Source organism: Dendrobates tinctorius, unplaced genomic scaffold (genome assembly GCF_039654945.1).
Source record: "Dendrobates tinctorius isolate UK_male_01 unplaced genomic scaffold, ASM3965494v1 ptg000097l, whole genome shotgun sequence".
NCBI lineage: Eukaryota > Metazoa > Chordata > Amphibia > Anura > Dendrobatidae > Dendrobates > Dendrobates tinctorius.
This window is the reverse complement of record NW_027361765.1, coordinates 27,550,789-27,563,049: the sequence shown is the minus strand read 5'-3', so window position 1 is coordinate 27,563,049 and position 12,261 is coordinate 27,550,789. Positions and strand designations below refer to the sequence as shown.

General features: G+C 39.7%; 1 protein-coding gene across 10 annotated transcripts in view; it reads left to right on the top strand.

The window, feature by feature from the left end:
• The window catches only part of TCF12 (transcription factor 12), a 308,625-nt gene that overhangs the window by 264,692 nt on the left and 31,672 nt on the right, over positions 1-12,261 (top strand). For 7 of the 10 annotated variants that reach the window (XM_073586987.1, XM_073586986.1, XM_073586988.1 and 4 more), the window contains 2 exons: positions 11,505-11,610; positions 12,079-12,212. In XM_073586987.1, coding sequence (XP_073443088.1) covers positions 11,505-11,610; positions 12,079-12,212 — 240 coding nt within the window. Of the gene's footprint in view, positions 1-3,468; positions 3,651-6,911; positions 6,973-11,504; positions 11,611-12,078; positions 12,213-12,261 lie in introns of those variants that run through there. The other 3 variants (XM_073586993.1, XM_073586992.1, XM_073586995.1) reach the window with 3 other exon arrangements.

Genomic DNA, 12,261 nt, shown 5'->3' with positions numbered 1-12,261 from the left:
CAAAATTATGCCACAATGTATGTAAAACAATAATTTGGAAGGTTTTTTTTTAGGCCGAACAACATAGGTTTAAGTAGTTTAAAAAAAATGGATGTAATACATCTTTGGGATGCCTCAGGATCTGCTATGTTTCCATAGGAAAACAATTTTTGTTGGCAAACAGATCTCTGCCGTCTTGGCACCCTAGAAGTAACATTTGTAGGGTTAGGCTTCCTGCTATCTGTGGCAGTGTACAGTATACTATAGGCAGGGAAATAATTTGCATGATACCAGCTAAACATTATGGGAAGGTTTCTAGCCAATGTAGGACTGTAAATAGTGTCTCTGTTGTGAAAAGGGCCCATGGTAAATAAAAAAAATTGGACCCCTGTGGATGATGGCTTATGCCAGTGAACCCCTTTAACGAATGCATAAGAGCCAAGACCTTGTTGACAGACTGTATACTGTAGCTCTAATTGGAGGCACCAATTCTTGACGGTCTCCCATTTCATTTAATTATTGTCCCATGATGATGCTAGGGGGTTTCCACTAAGGAGATAGGGCGGCATGAGCTTATTCCCAGGCTCATAAGGCCCACCCATACACCCCAGACACATGCCTTTTGGCAGGTTTATGTCAGACTTATATTTTGTTTTTTTTTCTGTTTTTCAATACAGTATTAAACGTAGACTAATAACATTTTCTCTTTTTGAATAGTACAAATCTATCCATTATTTATTTTTTTTACGCTAGATATAGCGTAAAGATAATTACCATTTTGATTAACAAAAATGTAATAGATGAAACCTGTTAATTTTTCTTTAGCACTGATCTCATGACTGAATACATAGCCTTGACACCCTTCCCTCCTTACTGTGCCGCTCCGTAACTGGTCTTTTCCAGCCAACACGGAGAACAGCTGAGCTGTCGCACCCCCTCTGATCAGACATTGATGACCTAACCTCAGGATAGGCCATCAGTGTTAAAGTATTGGATAACCTATTTAACTTAATATGACTCGGAGGTTTTCTGTAAAAAAAAAAAAAAAAAAAAGTACGGTAAATGGTAAATTAAAATCATTACTCTGCATGTCCATCTGTCACGGACTGCGACTTTTGCACTGGCCTCATATATGCATATGAAGCAGAGTTTGGATTGGGAGACCTGTGACTGGTTTGTGCATCAGTCAATACGCAGAATGCAAAACTTGTGTGAAACCATCCTTAACCCCTTAGTGACCAGGCCACATTTTTAAAACCTGACTTGTCATTTTAAGCGACATTTTAAATGTTTCACATAGCCCATTGATTGAGATTTTTTTTTCTGACACATGGTACCTTAAAGTAAATTTAGGTTGTTATATTTTGCATTTATTTATAAAAGTATCAGACATTTGACAAATTTAGAAAAATTAGCAATTTTCCAACTTGATTATACTCTTAAACCAGATTGTTTTACTACACAAAAAGTTAATAACATCTAGCATGCCAGAGAATCGGATACCATATGTAAATGACCCTCAGCTCAAACTCTGTTGCAAGCGTGATCTGAGTGTCATTTTACTGTTGTCCGATTCTCTCGCCTGCAAGAATCAGATAACATATATAAAGAAGATGGAGGACTTCATTTCTCCTTCTTCGTTCTGTGAGTCGGCATAAATCAGACTGCACTCTGATGGCATATGAGTGCAATCCGATGTTATGCACACACCCATAAATTTGTATGGGTGTGCGCCATGCAATATACACAGCCAATCGCAGCATGCAGTGTTTTCTTTTTTTCTCTTGCCGACCTCAGCATGAGAAAATAAATGCTAGTCGTCACTGCTGCATAGTACAGCATTGGAACAAGTGCTACCCTATGAAGCATCGGATAGCACTCGTCTGAGTTGTACACTGGCTACTCGTCAGTGTGAGCAAGTCCTTAAAGTGACTTGTAGATTGGACAATCCTACAAATTGCTACCATTTAAAAAAAAAAAAAAAAAAAAAAGTATAAAAATTTTCCAACTGCTGCTGTCGGGTGGTTTGTTAACCCTCAGCTGCCCCACAGGAATTAATGTGAAGTGTATTGAATGAAAGAAATTTCCGCTAAAATATTGCTAGCACACTAACAAACCACCATAGCTGGCAAACCCATGTGCCATTACGTGACCATGAATGCTATGTGAACCATCGGTACCACAGTGTACTTGGGGTACTGATGAGGTTCAAAAGGGAGCCCCATCCCTTGGTTAACAGTCTGGATGTTGTTGCTATTGACATTAGCATCTAGGAGGTCTAGTGGGCATAACCGTTGCCCACATCGATCGTGGCCAATTCCGCATCATGTCAGCTATAGCGTACAGCCGACCCCGCGACATCGTCATCTGTTGAAGGATGTTATTCTCTGACACGTATGCAGAAAATTCCTGACTGAAAACCGGACTCCTTCCCAGAAAAGGCGCGTTTTTGCCGCGTTTTTTTCCGGAGCATTCCCAGTCTCATAGAAAATAGTTAGAAATGCAGATTTTTCTGGAAAAAAACGCATCAATATGCACAAAAAGTGCAGAATTCATTAAAATGAATGGGATGCTTCTTGTAAGCGTTTTTGCCAGTAAAAACGCTGAAAAAACGCTTACTTGTGTACACACCCTTACATCGTATTTTTGGTCATATCTTCTCTAATGACGACACCTCATCATGCAGGAGTTAGCAGGGATTTGCTAGGAAACTAGTGAGCGAACATTGAAAGGCCAGGATACTGCTTATTTTCGCATTTGAGGCATTTTTATTAGTGAGTGACAAGCTGTCCCAATTTCTCCTTATGTTCCAAGCTGCTAGGACTGGGGCACATGTTGATTTAACCCCAACGTCAACTGATGTTTGACTTTCACCCGTATTCCTGCACTCTGTATTGTGTGCTGTGGTTGTTTGGGTATTGTTAGTGTCACAGGAAAAACACCGTTGAAATGTCCATGTCTGTGTGACTACTACCAGTTATATGGCTGTAGATCTCTGCTTTAGTTTTCAGATGTGGGTACTTTACAGATTTTGCCAGTGTCCTGGATCATTGTTTATTCCCCTGTAATAATGAGTTTTTCTTTGGGTGCCTGCCCTCTGTAGTGATGGCGCTGTCTTTCTCTCCGCTGTCATTGTTCCAGTCCAGTTTCCCGGCTTTCCACTAGTGTGCTGTGTACTGCTCAGTGGCTATGTCTGTCCCACCAGACGGTGGTGGTGCTGTACTGCTGGATGCTAGTACAAGTGCTATGATCTCACTAACAAAAAAATCATAAATCCTCGATCTGTGGCAAAGTTTACACTGGCTCGCTCTTTAGAAATGAAAAAAAGAGCCAGCTTTGTTATAGTGATGCCATGCACCACTCTCCAGAACACCTTTATGGGATTTCCACTACAGAAATCAGGGTGTGATCAGGGTTGAGAGAGATTACTGTATGTCATTGCCTCCCCCTTTTTCTGGGTGGGATGGTTCAGCCCTGTTTTGCATAAGTTTCTTTTGAGTAGATCCATGTGTGGACTGAGTCCTCCTAGTACTGGCGGAATTACTGTTTGGTCGGGTGGATGTATGCCGGGGTCTGCTTCCTAGAATCCCTTCCACACCAACATGTATTGTGCGTACCCCGTCGCTGGAGTGGGCAGCAATTCTTTGATGTACTACTACAATGGCAAGACGGTGAGGCTTTTACATTTTCCGATTAGTAATGATCTCCACATTTACCCTCAGGGGTATTGCTGCATTGTTCTATGTTCTGCGTATTCTATGATACACTTCACTTGTGTTTGTGTAACAGGAAGTGAGTTTTGGGAAGTGATATTTTTTTTTACATTAAATAGTAAAGTAACAAAAAACATGTTTTTTACTTCTGATTAAGTACTAAGTAGTTTACCCTTTTAGTATATTTTGTTGCATATTGTTAACTTTATTTAGAATTGTTTTTGTCTTTTTTGTTTACTTTAATTTTGTGAAAAGTTAAAGTATCAAGGTGGCTCATCATGTACCGAAGAGCTACCCATTTCTGGGAATGATTAAGGAAACTGCTTTCCCCAGCCAGTAAGGTTCCGTTTTCCTGTTTAGACTTTGAGGTTCACTGCCCGAGTTGTAATGTTATTCCATCTGCTTCTAATCGGCTCAGCATATTGACCATGGTGACAATACGCTCTTTCTTTCCTAAATGCACTGGTTTCTTCATAAATAGGAGCAGTGTCGTTTTTTTTTCTGCTGGATCTTGTTTGATGTGGTGACAGTCCGGTTGAGATGCATTTGTTGTACTTTTCTCAGTTTTTTTGGATTCTTGTAGTAGTAGACTGTGTACGATGTTTTACCGTCATTACAGATAGTGGAGAAAAAAACAAACTTTTTTTCTTTTCCTTTTGATTAGAGGAAGTAGCGTTAACTCCACGGAGGCTTTTGTTAAGTGATTGAAGTATTTTGCTGTGTTTTGTCCACGTATACTGACTTGTACTATAAATCTTTCTGGGCTCATAGTTTGATTAGTTATGTAGATAATACTAAGAAGTTTTTAAACGCAGTCTTCTCTTTGTTCTATGTCGACACAACATAAAAAAGGGGGAAAAGCTTTGATCTCATTAAGTATTTCCAGACGTCTAAAGCTCTGGTCCAAAACAGACATGCTGCCTTGAAAATGTGTACCATGTGTATTGCCAATGGTTTCTGAGCCATAGTAATTGGTGAACAACAGTTAATAGGTCGTCATGTCTCGATGTCTTTCTAAAACGTGCCGGTTATAGATCTGGCGATCCTAAATCTGTATAATGTACACATATGACAGTTCAGGACTGCATATATTTGAGGGTCTGGACTGCTATAGATGGTGGGTCCTGGTTTATAATCTAGTCTAAACAAAAGGCCAATCTGTATATGATCATGTGTGTTAGCACTTTACTAGCTGGAGAATTATACTGGATGCAGTAAAAGGAAGGCGCACAGTCTATGCTTTAATAACTCTGATCCACTAATTCAGTACATTAAAGACCACAGGTGGAGATTGTATTGTGCGCTTCATGGAACAGAAGAGCATTCACTGGTGGTTTGCTATGTCGTTACCTTATTCTGGGGGAACCGTAATGCAAATTAGTGGTGGGCGGACGGAAAATAAATTGCACTTTTTTCACGGTTTACCAAGTTTTCTGTAGAAGCTTCTAAGCAGAAGTGATCTTGTCCCAATAGTGTTCTCACTACTAAGGTTACACTGTATCATGTGTATGAGGACCTGTTCTACCCAGCCCCCGGCCTTCAGTGGCCAGAGGAGAAAGCTAGCAGGACACTGGCCCTGCTGGATGTAGGTCTGTGTTTGTACTATAAATACTTGTGTTAATCTGTGCATTTTATCTCCTTTCAGTCTTACAGGCATTACTTAATGGTCATTTCCTAAGGATAACACCCCCTCCCGTGCAGGCACTGCCCTATTTACATTGTAGATGCAGGTTACTTTAGGGGAAGAAAATGAGTTTTCAGGTTACAGCACAGATTTGCTCTTCGTAAAGTGGATGTGTTATTTACAGGAAGCTGAAGAACAGTTACCATTTATTACTGTAGATGCTTATTTTATGCCATTATTGCCTTGACTGTAGTAACTTTTACATTGTCTACCTTCTTACTGTTTTTTTTTTAATGAGCTATTTGGGTCGGTTTGTTTTGCATAAAAATAATCTAATTGTGTTTAATCTTTTACAATCTTAATTGTAGTTCTCGATATTAAACCAAGTGTGTGGCTAACCAAGCTATCACATTCCAGTGTATGGATTGGCTGCGATCACACACGCTCATGTTTTTCAGTCAGTTTGTATCCCACATGACACGACTGAATGACGGTAACAAGTCCCACGTCCGGATGCAAGGAACAGATGCTAACCTTCAGACTGTTATACTTTAGTGTAACTTTGCCAGATAAAATATTTCATTTAGTTACCTCAGTCCGTTGTCATTTTATTTTGCGTCAAACTTGGCCGCAATTGGGGTTTAATGCAAAGCCGACTGGGTTTTTGGAGTATCCTTTCCTCCTCACTCCGAGATATCTGCTTTATTGTGGGGGGTTTTGTGCTGAATTTATTTCCCCTTTTGTGTGCTTACAAATAAGTTCTATTCAAGTAGATAAATGGTGTCCTGCCATTATCAGCATTATTGTGAGTGCACCCATGAAGCCATTGCAGCCAAGTGTGACCTGTTCGGTGTTTTGGATTCCATTTTTCAGTAGTTACAGGACTTGTACGATGTGAGTGGCCAGCCATCCGATGTCTACCAGTCCGCAGCACACAGATGGTGGGACCATTAATAGCATTCACCTGTTTGATTTGGCGAAATGTAGATCTGCTTTGAGGGGCTGTCGGAAGTAGAAGGTGTTGGAAAAGTAAAGGAAACACTGCAGATTTTAAATACAGACTTTTTTTTCTCTGTTGGGTCTTAAAGAAAAAAATATATAGTTTTCTGTTTACTAATATATGGAGGGGCTTTATATCTACATTTTGTAAGCTGATTATCCTCTTCAACGGACATAGTGGATTTTCATGACCTGATGTGTTGTCTGCATGCAGTCCTTTTGGCTTCTAGGCCTTGTCATGTTTTAAAAAGATCTGCGGTGTATAGCTTTTCCTCTAAACTGCTTTCTAAAAAGTTGTAAGGTTTTTAATAAAAATCACGCGGTTTCAATTGGACACAAAATAAAGTATAATCCGGAAACCAGAAAACAGTGGAAATGTGCAGCTATGGACGCTCACACAAGTGGCATTGATCAGCTGCTTATAAAGTGATTGTTTTTCTGTGATCGTTGTGGTTTTTACATGTGGCACTTTCAGACCTGGCACCAAAGCTATATTGTAATCGCTCGCATGATCAATGTAACATTTGCAAAGCTATCTGTTGATGGATATTACTGTCTGCACATACAACACGTGACTTTCTTAATCTATCTCATAGGTTATACAAAGCAAGGAGAAAAACTTGTGATCCCTCCATTAAATAGGAAACTTATTTGCAGGTGATTAGATGACAGACATCTGTTTTACATTTACAGGATTTTTTATTTTTTTTACAACTAATTTTTGTCTGTATTTTCCCCCATCAAAGTTGTATTTCTCCACATCTGGCTGTAATGAAATCTCTACAACCACATCACTCACTTTTTGTGCTGCTCCAGCTCTTTGATGTGAATTATTGTAACTGGCACAAGTGCTGTCCGTAATATGGCGGCTTTTTTTTCTCTCCTCTTTTTAACTACGTTTGCTTAACAGCAGTAATATTATACTAATTCAAAAAGTATTTATAAGCGACAAGGATTTTCAAGCAGATACTTTAAAAGATTTTTGCACCATCTGTAATTACAAGTTAAACCCGTAAGGCTGTGTATCATTGAAGAAATGTATCTTTTTTAGCATTACATTTAGAAAATTGTGAGGATCATAATTCAAATTTATTTTATCCTAAAGATTTGATGAGGTTTTTGTATCCAAATAAGAGGGACCGAACTACTATAAAGGCAATTTTGAAAGATTTATAGTTCTGTTTTCAGTACCTTAAAATATGGGTTCAAAATTCGGACCAAATTACGGTAATACAGTGAGAGTAGCCTAAATATCTAGACAACCGAGGGTGCACCGCAGGCCCCCTGCTGCAAAGTGAGAGTGACCCATGGTAAAGATTTTATACAAAGTGCTGGCTAAAAGTATTTGCAATGACAAACGCCAATAAAGCCCTATAAATATCACGTAGCTGAAGTGTGCGCACAGCTCTGATTATTGCTTGCTGTTATACTCTGAGAATGAGCTGTACCTTGAATTAACCATATGTGATTTTCATTAATCATTTTACCACTTTCATCATTCTGCAAGTGCCTAACTTTCATATTGTTGGTTTGTGACACTGATAGATTAATGTCCAGAAACCAGCCTTTTTCTTGAACATTATTTTAATATTTGTTTAATTAAATAAATCAGATATTTTATTGAAAAATGTTAGACTTATCATAACGCAACTTTATTTTCCTTTAAAAAAAAAAATTAATGTTTCTACTGAAATTGCTTCAGTGCCAAGTCTGTGTTCACATATTGCAGTGGTGTTGCAGCCGAAACACAACTAGCATGCAAATTTTCAGATAATTAAAAATTTAAAAACCACAATTTACAGTAAAGCTGTGTAAAAATTTAGAATCCGTTTAAAAAAAAAAAAGAAAAACTCACTTTGCTATAAGAGTGCATGCTGGTGCACGTACATTCCCAATATGTTAACCAAACCTAAGGCTAAGTTCACACGTCACGTTTTTGCTGCAGGCAAAAATTGCTCTCTTGGCTGTAAAAGAAGCTGCTTACTTAAAAGCAGTACTTTTATTTTTGCTGCATTTTTGTTGTCTTGTGCATGCTGATAAAGTTTAGTGCCCCCCCAAAAAATCATGGTGCAACTTCCTTAAAGTGCACCTGTCACCTGTTTTGGCCGTTATAAGATGCGGCCACCGCCTTTCAGGGCTTATCTACAGCATTCTATAATGCTATAAATAAGCCCCCGGTCTGACCTGCAAAATAAGAAAAGTAAGTTTTATTATACTCATCTAGGGGGCGGTCCGGTCCGATGGGTGCAACAGGTCCAGGTCCAGCACCTCCCATCTTCTTGCGATTACGTCCTACTGCTTGCTTCCTCGCTCCCGGAACGGCACTTCTGCGCAGGCGTACTTCTCTGCCCGGTTAAGGGCAGAGAAAAGTACTGCAGTGCGCAGGCGCTGGGCCTTTCTGACCTTTCCCGGCACCTGCACACTGCAGTACTTTGCTCTGCCCTCAACAGGGCAGAGAAGGGCGCCTGAGCAGAAGTGTGATTCCGGGAACGAGGAAGCAAGCAGGAGGGCGGCGGCGCAAGAAGATGGGAGGCGCCAGATCCGGACCTGCAACACCCATCGGACTGGACCGCCCCCCGGGTGATTATAATAAAACTTATTTTTCTTATCTTTGAGGTCAGACCGGGGGCTTATCTACAGCATTATAGAATGCTGTAGATAAGCCATGAAAGGCAGTGGCCGCATCTTATAGCGGCCAAAACAGGTGACAGGTTTGCTTTAAGGTTTTGGCATAAAAACTCTGGAAAACCCTATTCCTGCATTTTTGCTGCGTTTTTGCACTTGCTCATTGCTTTCTTTGGGTGAAAAAACGCTGAAAGAAGTGATATGCTGCAGTTTGCAAAAGCGCAGCAGTTTTTCAAATCAGTCAGGAAAAAAAAGTGTGCGTGAGATTTCTGAAATGTGCTGGCACTGCAAAAAGCAGCTTAAAATGTGCATTAAAAAACTCAGCAAAAATGCAACGTGTGAACATAGCTTAAAGGTGGCCTAACACTTTACATTAATGTTTTCCAACCTGCTTTGACCTTGTTTCTACAATGTTGCCTGTGTAGCCTTAGGATCCCGTTACACACTTCAATGTCCCAGCGATCCCACCAACGATCCAACGTGGATGGGATCTCTGGGACATAGCTGATTGTTGGTGAGCTGTCACATAGACAGACCCACCAGCGATCAGGACCAGCAAGCAAGCTGGTATCCAGGGTAAACAGCGGGTAACTATGAGCCGCGAGGCTCTTAGTTACCCGCTGTTTACCCTGGATACCAGCTCCCAGCGTCGCTGATCGTTGGTCTCTCGCTGTCACAGGCATCGATGTGTGCTGCCCAGCGGGAGACCAACGACAGAATTATGGCCCAGAGCATTAAGCAACGATTAATGATCAGCCATCTGATTGTTGATTGTTGCTACATGTCACACGCAACAATGTCGTTTCGACATCGCTGCAACGTCACCAAACTGGTGACGTTGCAGCGATATCGGTCACAATATCGTTGTGTGTAATGGCCCCATTAGTCTATTTTATGCGTCAGGTTTAGGTAATACCATTAATTCCAAGACTCTTCAGTGATTTCATTAATAATAACTACATTGGACATGGGCTTCAGAAAAGTAAGGCAAACTGTTTTCTATTGGCCAAAATAAGTTTTTTTTTTTCCTTCAGACCCTCTATGAACACTATATATAATAATGCGTTTACACTTGATATATCCTAGTACATTGAACTAAGACTATTATCACTGTCCCCATTGGGCTCACAATCTATATTCATCCACTCAATGCCGACTTTTATTCCCCATTGACTTGCATTGGGGTCGGGTTTCGTACGAAACTCCGACTTTTTTGGCCCTAGTCGGACGAGTTTCATCTGAAACAAATTTTGTTTCATGAAACCCGATCCGACCAAAGTCGCTCAACTCTAGTGCTAACCACTGAGCCACTCTGCAGTTCATTCTTTATATTTGCTTATATAAGTTTTATTTATTGGCTATGAAGCAGGAAATAACAATTTAATTGAACAGCAGAAAACATTCTCATTACAAACGGTTTTCAGTTGGTTGGGTAGAGTAGCTTGTGCGGTGACCAATACCATTCCCTGGTCATATTTGTAGCCAGCCGATGTGAAGAAGAAACAAGCGGCTTTATGTTTTTATTTGACTTGAGCATTTACTATGACAACAGAAAGTTCATTCATTACATTTCTTTGACTGTCACATTCATCTTTAAGGGGCATGCTGAAATCCGTGTCTTCCCTGCTAAAATAGAAAAAACCCCATTCAGATAAACGGAGCTGATTTTCATGTGCTTAAATATAAATCTGCCTTGTGTGCAGTGATCAGTATATTAGAGGAGGTTAGTATTGGGCCAAACTGGTTTACCATCACCATTCAAAGGCAATCCTAAAATGATTTGGCTGATCGCTCTCGCATGTGGATTGTGGGCTTCAGAGTCTGAGTGTTGTTACGATATCAAAATACAACACGAGATTTTTGTTGCATCTGACCACTATCTCCTTTAGTCTGGAATCGCATGTGCAGTGTATGATGCAGTTTTGTATTTTTTGTTTCTGAAGTCACAAGTGTATTATGCCAGATTCAACACTTCCGTCTATGGAGGATTTGGGGGAGAACCATGAACCATCAGAACCATCATTCTGCCAACAGCTATGTATTGTATTTTGGGCCCCTAACTTTCCATTACGGTTCCGAACATATTTTCTTCATATTATTTCTGCTTTACCTATCTAATGTAGAATATGTCCATTTCCTGGGTATTTGTGTGTAGTTAATAAACCTTTACAGCTTATATTACTACTTTCTTCCTTCTTTTGTTACTTGGAATATTTCAGGACACATTTGCTCATCGTTGGCTGCTTCACAGATTACTCCACAATCTGAGGGTTTCATAAAGTCTTTAATTAAATGATATAGACTATACTCGATATCTCCTGTCCATATCAAGCCATATTTCACTTATTTGTACCTTGCTAACTTGCAGAGTGGAAGAAAGACTGATCAGAATCTTGTCCTGAAGGTTATAGAGGGATTTTATAATCTGCTTTGTCTTGTATAGTCCAGTTTTATTTATTATACTATTTTAATATACAGCAATTTAACATATTTATCTGTAATAGGTCTCTGTGTTGCATGATGATCCTTTTAGTTTTTCTAATTTTACAATGATTTTATTTCAGGTCTATGCACCCTCTCCAGGTTCCGATGATTTCAATAGGGAGTCTCCAAGCTACCCATCCCCTAAACCACCCAGCAGTATGTTCGCTAGCACTTTCTTTCTGCAAGGTTTGTATTTTAGTGGTGATGCTCTAATTTGTTTGTAACTCAAAAAATTCCTGTAGTTGGTTTTCTTTTTTTCTAATCATAAAGAACTATAATTCTGAAAGTTTCTGTGCTTTTTGAAAAGCCGTTAAAACGTTCTGAATGGGTTGAAAGATATAAGTAGCAATAGTCACAAGTTTTTACTTTATGCTCCGGAGATCTGTACCCACTGCAGCTAATCAAGGCTCCGGGTTCATCATTACGGAGGGCTGTGATCAACTGAGCAGCCATCAAATAGTTTCTCACCTTGAGTGTAACATAATGACCATTCCTATTGTCACATTATTACTAGGAACAAACAACGAGTATTGTACTTTACTCTCTTCATAGGTTTCTAACAGCTCATTAGAACAATTTCATTTTTTCACCTTTTAAACATCTTTTTTAGCTTGCATTTTGGCTGATTACTTATTGGTAATAATCATTTTATAGATGGCAACCATAACTCGTCAGAGCTATGGAATTCCTCGAATGGGATTGGCCAGCCCGGCTACGGTGGAATGATGGGCAATTCATCTACTCATATGCCCCAGCCAAATAATTATGGCAGCCTACATGACCGCTTGGTAAGATAAATTAATAGGTGGGATCATTCAATCAGATCACTTGTGTATT